Source organism: Nipponia nippon, unplaced genomic scaffold, assembly GCF_047370975.1.
Source record: "Nipponia nippon isolate SJK-2023a ecotype South Korea unplaced genomic scaffold, ASM4737097v1 scaffold_34, whole genome shotgun sequence".
NCBI classification, from domain to species: Eukaryota; Metazoa; Chordata; class Aves; order Pelecaniformes; family Threskiornithidae; genus Nipponia; species Nipponia nippon.
Window position 1 is genome coordinate 3,120,560 of NW_028262352.1, and position 14,153 is coordinate 3,134,712.

The 14,153-nt window shown below is 38.8% G+C and overlaps 1 protein-coding gene across 5 annotated transcripts in view; it reads left to right on the forward strand.

Annotated features, from left to right (window-relative positions):
- The window catches only part of LOC148054102 (E3 ubiquitin-protein ligase UHRF2-like), a 162,431-nt gene that overhangs the window by 101,782 nt on the left and 46,496 nt on the right, over positions 1 to 14,153 (forward strand). For 4 of the 5 annotated variants that reach the window (XM_087770975.1, XM_087770972.1, XM_087770974.1 and 1 more), the window contains 2 exons: positions 2,821 to 2,930; positions 10,064 to 10,250. In XM_087770975.1, the coding sequence (XP_087627101.1) occupies positions 2,821 to 2,930; positions 10,064 to 10,250 (297 nt within the window). Of the gene's footprint in view, positions 1 to 2,820; positions 2,931 to 10,063; positions 10,251 to 10,299; positions 10,355 to 14,153 lie in introns of all 5 variants that reach the window. The other variant, XM_087770973.1, reaches the window with a different exon arrangement.

Here is a 14,153-nt window from a genome sequence, read left to right on the forward strand (position 1 = left end):
TTGTATATTGTGATGGTGTAGAGTCAATAAAACTTGTGATGAGGAAAATGTATTTTTTACTGTATTTTTGACTTGCATATCTGTTATATGGTATTTCTTTACTCATTTCTCAGTCAAACCCTAGTGGAAAACTCTTGAAAAATTTGTCATCATTACTTCATTTTTTGGGAAACCAAGAAAAATTAGAGAACATTATCAAAGAGAAGAGCAAAACTGAACAAAGACCCCCCAAAAAATCATTGCAACAGTAGATCTAACCATATATTAATAATTCTCATTTGTTCTGTATCTGCACTGCAATTAAAGGTTGTCATTGTAGTGTTTCTAAAGCCTATCCAAACCAGACTTAATGCAGCTTAAATACAAATATCAGCAAAGCTGTGATGCTATAAGCACAGATCAGGTCTGCCCAAGAATGTTGGACTCTTATGACTCTGATCATACTTCATTATTTTCAGTTCAGAGTGGTCATTCCTGTTTCTCTGATACCCCAGAGAACTTGCAACTCAATTTACAGTATCTCTGAAATTCATCTATTCTTCCTTTCTTTGGGAAGTATTTATTTCACGGTGAAAGCAATTATTAGTAATTAGGGCATTATTATTTTTCTCTCTGAACTTTCAAGGAAGCATTATATGTACCTGTTGGCGGAGGGTCACTGTGAGACAAACCTCTCATATTTTATCCAGACTTCGGTAGCTGGCTGACAATGAGAGTCACAATACCAAAAAAGTTCAAATGCTGCTTTGTCTTTTTTGTTTGCTAGACTTCAAGGTTGATGAACACTCACTTCTTCTTCACTCAGTTAATATATTAAGGCATTTGAAGTTTTGAATTTAGCAAGGGCCTCTCTCAATACCATGAGTTGTCTTATTTAAATCTTTGGATTAATTCAAGGCTAACAGTAAAATCAGTTCACTACAGATTCATTATACATCTTTCTCCAAGCAAATATATTATGAATTTGAGAAATTCATTAGAGTAGCAATAATGGAAGGTAGCAGTAAAGATCTTTAAATATGTCATAGTTTTGTACTTCAATCATCTGTTAGTTCTACAGATTGTGTTGGGCTTTCTGCTCTTAATCAGTGCTTTTCCAAACATTTTTGCATTTTGTAGATTGCTGTCTTTTTATTGTGTTTTTACATTTAACCTGATGGATTTTGAGCCTTTCTATCTTCCTCATTTAGACACAACTTCTGCTTTTTGTAGGATGCTTTCTTGCTTCTTGTAATTTCCATTTCCCTGCTGTTTAGCCTTGCTTGGATTCCTTTCACTCACTCTTGATATTTTGATAGGTGGTGCACATTTGTTCTCAGTGTCCAGTATCTTGTCTAAGTAGTCTTCACACTGCCTGTACAGATTTTACTCTTAATTATTTTTTGAGGAAGCTTTTGTATTTCTATTTAATTTTCCTTTTTGAAATTGAATGTAACTTGGCTTTTCTTGCTCTTGCAAAGATACTGAATTTAAGTACATCATTACAGAGCAACGGAATAATGCAATGAACCAGGTCTTGCACAGTGGACCAAGTCACTCAGGACCAAGAGTTCTTCAGCTTTTGTGGATTCCTGGCTAGCTGCTCCAAGGAACCATCATTGGCAGTGTCTAAAAATTTAATCTTGACATCGGGTCTAGTACCTGATCTAGTATTTTTATGTTTCCTTTCTTAGTATGTCTGATGGCCTTCAACATCTCATAGTTGCTATTATCATGTTGTTTGGGTGCACAATAATGCAGTCCTAATGCTATATTTTTTCTATTTAGACCTGGAATTTCAGTTTCTATAGATTCTCTTACTGATGTTTATATATATTCATGTGGTATAATTCCATATCCAAGATAATACCTTTTTTTCATCTAACCTTTGGTACTTGCTGCTTGAGCTTTGAAGACATGTTTTTGTTGAGATGCAGAATGTTACTTCTGGTTCATTTCTCCAAATAGCTCTCATAACATAGTGGCATGTGGTCTAACAATTTGCTGGAACATTCTTGACCAGCTCTATTAAAGTTTATGTGTCAAAAAAACCTGTCTATAGACTTCTTGCACACATGTAGCTTATTTCCCTATAGGTAACAAAGCTTCTTAAAGGGAATCCTTGATTGATGTGATTTAGAGCCACTCATCATTGTGATTATCCCCTGTCCCAAGGTCCTAGTTGAGATACAGTAACTAAATTCAGCATCTAAGTAATCATAAACAGCAAGGTTGGAAGGGACTGAATGAGTTCCTCTTAGACAATTCTTTAAGATAAACTGTATCTGTTGTTATTTCTGAAAGGCATTTGTCTAACTAAAGGCATCCTTTTCTTGTCCCCTCTTTCTTCTTTCCCTTCTCTCCTCCAGCCAAAAATTACATATTTATATTTCTATATTTTGCATTATATACACACAAACACACGTGCGCGCGCACGCACACAAATATGCATGTATACATATATACTTTCAATTGAATATACTTTCAATTCAAAGTTTCCTGTTATTTAGAAGCAAAATGAGGCATAACTGTGTGTTGGTTTAAGATAAAATCACTGTTGTGGTGTGTATTATATTAGAAGTATTCTTAGAAAAATCAAGCTGGACAATGAAACATTGTGTTGGGATGTTCTTCATCTGTGCCACTAAGTAGACTGTATACCATGTTTTGATTTTGCTACGTTAGAACGCTGCATTGAATTATGTTTGTGAAGTCAATAAAAACTATTTTATCATTGATAAAACAGATGTGAGTTAACTATACTTTGCTTAGGGTTTGCCAATTATAGAGGCTGACTGAGAAACAGAGTTCAATGTACTTTATTATATTTTTATTTTTCAGAGGCCCAGAAGATGCAATAAATGACTGCAGAATCCTTTTTATAGAGGAAATGTACAAGATTGAAAAGCCAGGAGCTTATCCACTGACATTTGGAGATGGAGATTTCAAAAGTATGCTTTTTTTATTGTATGATTAAGACTGTTAGTTAAATATTTGAATGGCATTAAAAAAATAAGGGATCAGAGCACAGAATTAATTTAATTAAGGTTTCTTTTGTGTGTAATAAAAGAATTGTTATTACACAGATTTTTGGTTTGAAAAGTTTTTACTGTAATGTAACTTTATTACATGGCATACTGAGAATAAATTTTTGATGTAATATATCAAGACATTAGTGCTATGAATATAATCTCATAAGCAGGTAAATGGCAGATATTTTAGATAATCTATATGGACTGAGTTCATGGTCTGAGATAACTTACTAGGCAGGTATCCAAATCACAAAACTTGCTATCATAACTGACATCTCATTTGAGTTCTTAAAAGATGCAAAAGACTGAAAGAGTCAATACTGCTATCTTTAACACTGGCATTATCTAAGAATGAAAAATCATTAGCTGTGTAGAGCAAGAAAGTGTCAAGCTTGCTAGAACTATGAAAAAAACAGTTATATTTGATTTTAGATTATTATCTGACCACTTATGTCCTTCTGAACACCAAAAGGACGAGGAAAAGGCTGAGGTACTTAATGCCTTCTTTGCCTAAGTCTTTAATAGTCAGTCCAGTTGTTCTCTGGGTACCCAGCCCCCTGAGCTGGAAGACAGGGATGGGGAACAGAATGAAGCCCCCATAATCCAAGGGGAAATGGTTAGTGACCTGCTACACCATGTAGACACACACACAAGTCTATGGGGCCGGATGGGATCCACCCAAGGGTACTGAGGGAGCTGGCAGAAGTGCTTACAAAGACACTTTCAATCATTTATTGGCAGTCCTGGCTAACCAGGGAAGTCCTAGTTTACTGGAGGCTAGCAAATGTGATGCCCATCTACAAGAAGGGCCAGAAGGAGGATCCAGGGAACTACAGGCCTGTCAGCCTGACCTCTGTGCTGGGGAAGGTTATGGAGCAGATCATCTTGAGTGCCATCACATGGCACGTCCAGGACAACCAGGGGATCAGGCCCAGTCAGCATGGGTTTATGAAAGGAAGGTCCTGCTTGACTAACCTGATCTCCTTCTATGACAAGGTGACCCGCTTAGTGGATGTGGATGTTGTCTACCTGGACTTTAGTAAGGCCTTTGACACCGTTTCCCACAGCATTCTCCTGGAGAAACTGGCTGCTCATGGCTTGGACAGGCATATTCTTCGCTGGGTAAAAAACTGGCTGGATGGCTGAGCCCAAAGAGGTGTGGTGAATGGAGTTAAATTCAGTTGGCAGCCGGTCACAAGTGATGTTCTCCAGGGCTCAGTATTGGGGCCAGTCCTATTCAATATCTTTATCAATGATCTGGATGAGGGGATCGAGTGCACCCTCAGTAAGACTGCAGATGACACCAAGTTGGGCAGGACTGATGATCTGCTGGAGGGTAGGAAGGCCCTACAGAGGGATCTGGCCAGGCTGGATCGATGGGCCGGGGCCAACTGTATGAGGTTCAACAAGGCTCAGTGCCGGGTCCTGCACTTGGGTCACAACAACCCCATGCAACGTGATAGGCTTGGGGAAGAGTGGCTGTGGCTGGAAAGCTGCCCGGCAGAAAAGGACCTGGGGGTGTTGGTCGACAGCCGGCTGAATATGAGCCAGCAGTGTGCCCAGGTGGCCAAGAAGGCCAATAGCATCCTGGCTTGTGTCAGAAATAGTGCGGCCAGCAGGACTAGGGAAGTGATCATCCCCCTGTACTCGGCACTGGTGAGGCCGCACCTCGAATGCTGTGTTCACTTTTGGGCCCCTCACTACAAGAAGGACATTGAGGTGCTGGAGCGTGTCCAAAGAAGGGCAACGAAGCTGGTGAAGGGTCTAGAGCACAAGTCTTACGAGGACCGGCTGAGGGAACAGGGGTTGTTTAGCCTGGAGAAGAGGAGGCTGAGGGGAGACCTTATCGCTCTCTGCAACTGCCTGAAAGGAGGTTGTAGCGAGGTGGGGGTCGGTCTCTTCTCCCAAGTAACAAGCGATAGGACGAGAGGAAATGGCCGCAAGCTGCGCCAGGGGAGGTTTAGATTGGATATTAGGAAAAACTTCTTCACCGAAAGGGTAGTCAGGCACTGGAACAGGCTGCCCAGGGAAGTGGTTAAGTCCCTATCCCTGGAGGTATTTAAAAGACAGGTAGGCGTGGTGCTTGAGGACATGGTTTAGTGGTAGACTTGGCAGTGAGAGGTTAATGGTTGGACTTGATGATCTTAAAGGTCTTTTCCAACCTTAATGATTCTATGATTCTATGATTCTAATATTTGTGTCATTGTATGTAGGTGTCATTAATACACAAGACTTTATTTGCAGTGTACTATTAAAGAAATGATGTCATATTAAAAATCAGTGTTTTTTAAAAAAGCAAATTCCATTTGGAAATATATTCATAAAAGTAGAAATGTAATTTTCAATAAATGAAGGCATTTAAGCAATTTATTTTTTTACTTGTTTATTATTTATTTTTCTCAGATTAGTTAATGAAAACTAACCATCCATTCTATTTATGTTCTCTTAGTCACTTTAAGGGTGATTCTCAACATTTTAAAATAATATTTTTCTGATAAGCTGACAGTTTGAGAAATTTTTAAATTTAGAGATAGTCATGCTTTGCTTTATTTAATTAATTCAATTATTTAATTTATTAATTTATTGTTGTTTATTAATTTGATTAATTTATTCAATTTTTTATTAATTTAATTTATTTAATTATGTACACCCTTACAGTGCAGTGGAATTAAGTTTAAAGTTCTGTTTTATGTAAATGATTACTTTATCACTAACTTTAGGTCATGGATTAGGCTTCAGGCCTTATTTATTTTACATTCTATATTTTCCTGCACTGGGTCCCTGTTTTATTCTATAAGAATCAAGTTTTCAGTTCCTACTCATTTTCAGTTACTACTGTCATGTCTTATTTCTTTAATTGTCTCCTTATTTGTAACTTGTTCTCAAACCTTTCACATAATTCCTATCTTTGTATAAGAAAAACAGTAGACTGGTATTTTAATAACAGTAGCTAGAATTCAAAGAGAATGAATTGGCCTGAAATGCTCCATGAGTTTCTTATGGAGCAAGGTCAGAGAATGTGCTGAAATTAAGAGCTCTAGAACATATTTTAGATGCTTTTATACAAAACAGAACTGGTCATCAACACATTACTTTAATTTCCATCAGAATCTAAATTTGTACTACAAACATTAGATAAGTTTTTTCCTACAAAAGAAGGGAATATGAAAGAATGTATGCAACTAAATTTTACAGTGGTGGTAGGGGTGAACAGGCTCATCTATCCAAACAACAGTGCAAATGAAATCAGTGCAATTTGAGTTGTGAAACCAGTTTAAAACAGAAATGGGAAAAGGATGTTTTCTGGCCCAGTCCTTCCCCTTCCTCTCACTGAGTTTGCTTTGAGGTTCCTCTGTTAGAGGACATGAGGAAACTTTTGCAAATTGTTTGTTATAAGTAATAAAAGTGGCTATATATTTTGATTTTCTCCTCTATCCTAAACTTTTTATTATATCCTTTTACCTTTGTCCTAAAATAACAGTAGTAACAGGAGCCAAATGCTATCTGGTAGGCCTCAAGGCCTACCAGAATCACAGAATCATAGAATCATAGAATCATTTAGGTTGGAAAAGACCCTTAAGATCATCGAATCCAACTGTTAACCTAGCACTGCCAAGTCCACCACTAAACCATGTCCCTAAGCACCACATCTACACATCTTTTAAATACCTCCAGGGATGGGGACTCAACCACTTCCCTGGGCAGCCTGTTCCAATGCCTGACTACCTTTTCGGTGAAGAAATTTTTCCTAATATCCAACCTAAACCTGCCCTGGCACAACTTGAGGCCATTTCCTCTCGTTCTATTGCTTGTTACTTGGGAAAAGAGACCGACCTCCACCTTGCTACAACCTCCTTTCAGGTAGTTGTAGAGAGCAATAAGGTCTCCCCTCAGCCTCCTCTTCTCAAAGCTAAACAACCCCAGTTCACTCAGCTGCTCCTCGTATGACTAGCACCCCCAGGTCCTTTTCCTCCAGGCAGCTTTCCAGCCACTCTTCCCCAAGTCTGTCACGTTGCATGGGGTTGTTGTGACCCAAGTGCAGGACCTGGCACTTAGCCTTGTTGAACCTCATACAGTTGGCCTTGGCCCATCGATCCAGCCTGGCCAGATCACTTCTTCTTTTAAAAGTAAGAAAAGGCTATTCTTAATTTATAGCATTTCTGACAGTCTAGAGCTGCTTGGGAGCATCAGAAAACAGTTCTGTTTATCCAAGTTAATGATATAATTAAATATTGCAGTAGTTCCAGAGAACCAGAAGATCAAGTTGTAAACTTCATAGGATGGTTGAAGAAAATGCGATATGGGGAAAAGAGAAGCTAATTTAAACTTTGTCTCATACTAGTCATTTGTCCATTATTATTAAAGGTGTCTGGGTTCTCTAGATCAGTGAACACCAAATGTATGGGATGTATGCACCCCAGGGGATGTGCAAGACAATCCATTGGGGTGCAGGAAGAAAATAATTTTTGTACTGTTAAAAAATAAAATAAAATAAAATTTAAAATAGTGTTTATTTCATCTTTATCTCATCCTTTTTTAATTTCTTTTTCTGTATATGTTTTATAATGTACATAATATATTAGTACAGTAGTACATGTATATAATTTATAAATAAATATGCATATATTGGCAGTGCATGCTCAAAAGTTTTTTACTGATGGGGTGCGCAAACAAAAAATTTGGAGAGCACTGCTCTAGCTTCCTGCTTCCAACCCAAACTCTCAAACAATCATTCCAGTTACTCCTTGTCCTCTGATTCAAGGCCCATTTCTTCACTGAAGTAAGAAAAATGTTCCTTCAGCTGTCTGGAAGTGCTCTGGTCATCACATTACTTAGTTGTTGTTATTATTATATCCTGTATCACATCATCATAGTTTAGTTTGTCAGATTCACTTCCATAGTCTTTCTTGATGGTTTTCACACAGAAATACTCACTCCAAAATTGTTTTCCTTTAATGCTACAGTTCTTTGAGCTGTGGTCAAGTGCTCTTAAGTCTTGTCTTCCTTCTAAACTTATACTTGTTTCAGACACTTTCTGTAATAGTTAATTCTGCTACATGTATTCAATTTACCTACTCTCTCCTTTGCATTTAATATAAGACTATTAAATGTTCTCCTTTTTCTGTAAAGACATTTCTTACCTTAGCTGAGGAATCAGTACCTATGCTGTTACTATATGAAGGATACATTGGTCCAAATTCCCAAATGAGCAGAAACTGAAGGGTAGCATTAATTCCATTTCTGTAAAAATAAACTATATGAAAATTGGTGATCTGGGATCATCTGTCATCCTTGATTAATAATTCTTATATCCCTCTGGATATTAACTTTTTAGAGGGATGGAGTTTTCCTGAGTTGTAATTTGCTCTTCATAGGTCTTAAGCTATACATTTAGGATTTATTAATATCTACATTTAAGAAAACTCCTGCTGAAGAATGCGCCAAGATCTGATCTGTAGGAAGAGTGTATAGGTGGAGTAGTGGTGGTGAGGAATCAGAGAAGCTGCTGATTGGTCACTTTAATTGTTGCTTGTACATGCGGCAGAAGAAATTCCATTAGTCCAGGGAGAAAAATGCCTCATTATAAAAGCACCATTTTCAAATAGGGACAATGCTCATATATGTAAAGAATTGAGTCCTGCTGATGTAATAATGCATAAAAGCAGTAATCTGGTCATTTTACAACACTAATGTAGGCTGATCCAAGTGCTTAACTTTCAGTAAACCAACATAATTAAACGTATTCTTTCATTTGACTGTTTGAACTAAGAGGAAAAAATGATTTATTACTAAGAATAAAGATGAAACTTGTCTATTTTTTCAGATTTAAATAAAAATTATCTTGAATTGATGAAATTAGAATAAAACTGTATTATTCTTTATTTATCAACCCTGTGCATTTTTTGAATTGCAACACTATAAAGGACTGTAGTTTCACAGTTCTGTTCAAGTCCTTCTACAGACAGTCCTGCCAAGGCAACTTGCAGAACAATATCTTCTCATGACCTAGTCCATCAAAATGAGTCTATTCATTCACATTAATAAGTGCTAAGTCTTCATAAAATTAGTTAGATATTATAATGGACTCAGTGCAGTCAAGCTGCCAGTGAATTGTGTTGCCACTGTTTGAGTGTGTAGAGCTGTTTTCTTTCTTTTTTACATCCCCCACGCCCCCATTCCCTGATAGCCAGGGTAGCAGAGCAATAGGCTAGGTTGCAACCTAACCTGTGTCGTGGTTTAACCCCAGCCAGCAACTAAGCACCACACAGCCGCTCGCTCACTCCCCCCCGGCCCTGGTGGGATGGGGGAGAGAATCGGAAGGGTGAAAGTGAGAAAACAGTTTAATAATTGAAGTAAAATAAAGTAGAATAGTAGTAATAGCAATAGCAATAGTAATATAATACAACAATAATGTACAAAGCAAGTGATACACTCTACAATTGCTCACCACCTGCCGACCGATGCCCAGCCCGTCCCCGAGCAGCGATTGCTGCCCCCCGGCCAACTCCCCCAGCTTTATATACTGAGCATGACGTCATACGGTATGGAATAGCCCTTTGGCCAGCCTGGGTCAGCTGTCCTGGCTGTGCCCCCTCCCAGCTTCTTGTGCACCTGGCAGAGCAGGGGAAGCTGAAAAGTGTAAGCACTACTTAGCAACAACTAAAACATCAGTGTGTTATCAACATTATTCTCATCCTAAATCCAAAACACAGCACTATACCAGCTACTAGGGAGAAAATTAACTCTATCCCAGCTGAAACCAGGACACCTGGAAAATGACAATGACCCTTTTATAAATGTTAGGCTGAAGAACACAAGTTGATAATGACGGTAGCTGCTTAGTCATGTAGTAATACATAAGTGTTATATAGGTATAAACTGTTCCTGTTGGCTTGATCTTTTTAAACCCAGACTTCATTGTAATAGCAAAGCTACTGCATCCATGGCATGTTCATGTGGACACACATATATATATTCTTCTGCCATTATGTTGTATTTATAAATCTGAAATCAGTTTTCTAAGACCTGTGGCTTTTTATCTTTTTTGATAGGAAAGAGTGGCCCTGAATGCAAGCACTGCAGGGCTGACCCAGATAAGGAATGTCGCTTTTGCTCCTGTTACTTGTGTGGTGGAAAACAGGATGCTCACATGCAACTCCTTTGTGATGAATGTAATATGGCTTATCATATATACTGCCTGAACCCTCCCTTAAGCAAGATACCAGAAGATGAGGATTGGTAAATATACAAGGATGATTTACTTATGTATATTCCCATTCTACACAAGGTACCTCTTTGTTATTTGCAACTAGAGGAATTACTGAAGAGCTTTTATATTTCTGGTATGTTTTTCATCCTTGCACTGTATGTCAACATATTTACATTTTATGTTAAGATTCTGTTTATAAATATAGTTCATAAACTATTGGTATTGAGCATTATTGATCATTACAGAATTTCAGAAATTAGCTTGTTCAGTTTGACCTCTGTGACATTAACTGATGTTATTAGACTTAATTAGCATCACCTACAGTGGTGCTTCCCCAACCTTTTGGGTTTTTTATTCGGGCTTCATTGTTGCTTCTCCTTTAATCCTTTTCTTTCCCCTCAATCTCAGCCCTTGTTGCTGTCTCCTTGCCCTTCCCTTATCCTATAGCTGCCTCATTCATTTTTTCTGCTGTGAGAAAACCACTACCTTACTCCTCCCCATTTCCAGTAACTCTAGCCAAACCAGTAGGCCTTGGGGGACTCAGCTAACTCCATTCTGAGCTGACTCTGCATGGAGCCAGCATCAGCCCATTGAAGCTTATCATCTTGAGCTCCATGCCACATTGCACCTGTATCAGTTATGTGCAACTCATGCCATTTGTACTTATAACCTGCTTGTAAAATATGTTAAATGCTAATCTTTTTTAAGTGACTTATAAATAGAACTTTAGAATTCAATTTTCCATTATGAATACATCAATAGATGTCTATGGACATATTTTAAAGAAAAACTTTGAACTGCACTTTGTGATAGATTTTAGTGGAACTACACACTTCAAATATAAAATATTTTAAGTACTTTAGAAGTTTTAACATTCTATGGAAGTAAATAACTTAGTGTACTATATTACATCAGCTGCCTCATATTGAGTAAGTTTGTTTAGAGTTCAGTGTCTAATGCTCTACCTTTTTTCCTGGGCTAATATATTTCAGTTTCCCCAGACTCCAGTTATATTTATACCTATGTGCAACTTCAATTATGACATTTGGTGAGGGTTTTTTCATTGTGTATATGTGCACACTGAGATGCTTCTGCTGATTTAAAAGGAAATAGACATTTCCTTTTGAATATCCTGAACTGAAAAGAATTTTACTCATATTTGCTCTGTTTGGAGAAACTGCTGAATTTGAACACTATATAGAAAATATTTTCAATACATATTGCAAAATGTATGAGTTGTTGGGACTAAATATAGGAATTATTCTCTGTGTGCTTCCCATTTCTTGTATATGTAAAATGATTGTGTACACAGGTATATATAATCTTTATTCAGCAGTCTTTGTTGGGCAGCATGTGAATCCCAGCTATCCCCAGGTTTTCTACTTTTGTGCGAAGACGACTAATCTGCCCCAACGTCCATTCACTTCTTACTAATTGCTTATGGAAGTAAGTGAGCTGAAGATCTTAGTGCTTCCAAATCATGTGTTGGAAAGCGTTCTCTGCTATAGCGCTTCAGAGTTGGTCACAGTCCTTAAACAGTGTTCTTTTGTGACTGTGCTTGACTTTTGGGTATAACAACTGAGAACTATTTTGACTACTTTTAGTCTTCTTACTCTTTTTGGATTTCAGTAAAGCCTTCGATACTGTCTCTCACAGTATCCTCCTGGACAAAATGTCCAGCATACAGCTGGATAAACACATAATGCAATGGGTGAGCAATTCGCTGATGGGTTGAGCTCAAAGGGTTATAGTAAATGGGGTTACATCAGGCTGGCGACCAGTCACTAGCGGGGTTCCGCAGGGATCCATCTTGGGGCCAGTGCTCTTCCATATCTTCATAAATGACTTGGATGCAGGACTTGAAGGTTTGCTATCTAAGTTTGCCGATGACACAAAATTGGGAGGAGCTGTTGACACTCTCGAGGGCAGAGAGGCCCTGCAGAGAGATCTGGACAAATTAGAGAGCTGGGCAATCACCAACCGTATGAAGTTTAACAAGGGCAAGTGCCGGATTTTGCACCTGGGACATGGCAGCCCTGGATGTACACACAGACTGGGGAACGAGAGGCTGGAGAGCAACCCCGCGGAGAGGGATCTGGGGGTTCTGGTCGACGGCAAGTTGAACATGAGCCAACAGTGTGCCCTGGCAGCCAGGAGGGCCAACCGTGTCCTGGGGTGCATCAAGCACTGTATTGCTAGCCGGTCGAGGGAGGCGATTGTCCCACTCTGCACTGGTGCGGCCTCATCTTGAGTGCTGTGTGCAGTTTTGGGCCCCACAGTACAAAAAGGATACGAAGCTACTAGAGAGTGTCCAGAGGAGAGCCACGAACATGGTGAAGGGTTTAGAGGGGAAGCCGTATGAGGAGCGGCTTGGTTTGTTCAGCCTGGAGAAGAGGAGACTGAGGGGAGACCTCATCGTGGTCTACAGCTTCCTCACAAGGGGAAGAGGAGGGGCAGGTGCTGATCTCTTCTCCCTGGCGACCAATGATAGAACCCGAGGGAATGGCAGGAAGATATGCCAGGGGAGGTTTAGATTGGATATTAGGAAAAGGTTCTTCACCCAGAGGGTGGTGGAGCACTGGAACAGGCTCCCCTGGGAGGTAGTCACGGCGCCAAGCCTGACAATATTCAAGAAGCATTTGGACAACGCCCTCAGACATATGGCGTGAATGTTGGGGTTGTTCTGTGCAGGGACAGGAGTTGGACTTGATGATCCCTGTGGGTCCCTTCCAACTCAGGACATTCTATGATTCTATGATTCTATGACTATAGTAATCCAGAATATTAAAGGGAATATTATTTAGTATCTGTCCTCTGACAGTGCATCCATTTTTCTTCAGGTCCCCTTACTCCTAAAAGACTCTATACCAGTATTCCAGCAGCAAAAAGTAATTTTATGTTCCAATATTAATCACAACAAGGTTACAAAAAAGAAAATATACATGCTCTAAGTTTAATTTTTTTTAAAAAAGAACAACCCTCAAAACGTATTTGAACAGGAAAGAACATAGCCTGAATGTCAATGTCCAGGTGGAGTTTGCCTAGTGGAAAATTATGGAAAATGTCTTCTTTACCTTTAAATTGAACAGGTATGATTTGGAAATTATTGTTTTAGTCTATATTTTCCAATTTTTAGAAATTTAGAATACTTTCACATTATTTCTTGGTTTTGGTGTAATAAGCTGCTTTAAGAGTACCAAGACCCCAAGTGTTAAACTGAATTGTGAATTGCGACTGTGTTCTGCAATAAGTATCCTTATGAATTCTAGGTTGCAAATAAAAACATGATTTGAGGTAGCTCCCATCTTCTTAGAGGGTTTAGAGTGTGTACACAGGCAATTCTTGTGAAATATCTGTACACAGTGACTTGTTGCCCTATGGTAACTAGTTCTTCTGTTCATACTCAAAGATAAAAAGTATATAGTAAAAATAAGGCATTAGTAGTAGTAGTAATCTAAATATATTGTTGTTATTATTATAGATCAGACTTCTTCCACTAGTGACTTTTGGACCAAACTCAGCCCATGGAAGCCAGAAGCAATGGCAGTTGCTTTTGCCTTGGCACTCCTGGAGTGGGAAAAAAGTGCTGTTAGAAGCAATAAAAGGATCTGTGTGCTCCCTTCCTCCCTATGCCTTAGCCACTGTTTCCTACTGTTTCCTATCCTTTTTCTACTGTAATGGTTTTATGGTGGCTGGAATGAGTCCCAATGCCATATGAGGCAAAGAAATATATAGAAATGGAGTTTAATACTCTTCCCATTTGTTGAGTAGAGTCACATTCCTGATGCTTTAGGCATGGTGGTGCAGGATAAGGATGCATGTGTACATGTATGCATGTTTTGTAGTACCCTAGGGCTGTTCCACATCCAGCTGTCTGAAGTGAGATTTGGTGCAGTAAAAGCAGATGTGGAAATTAACCATGAGCATTAGTC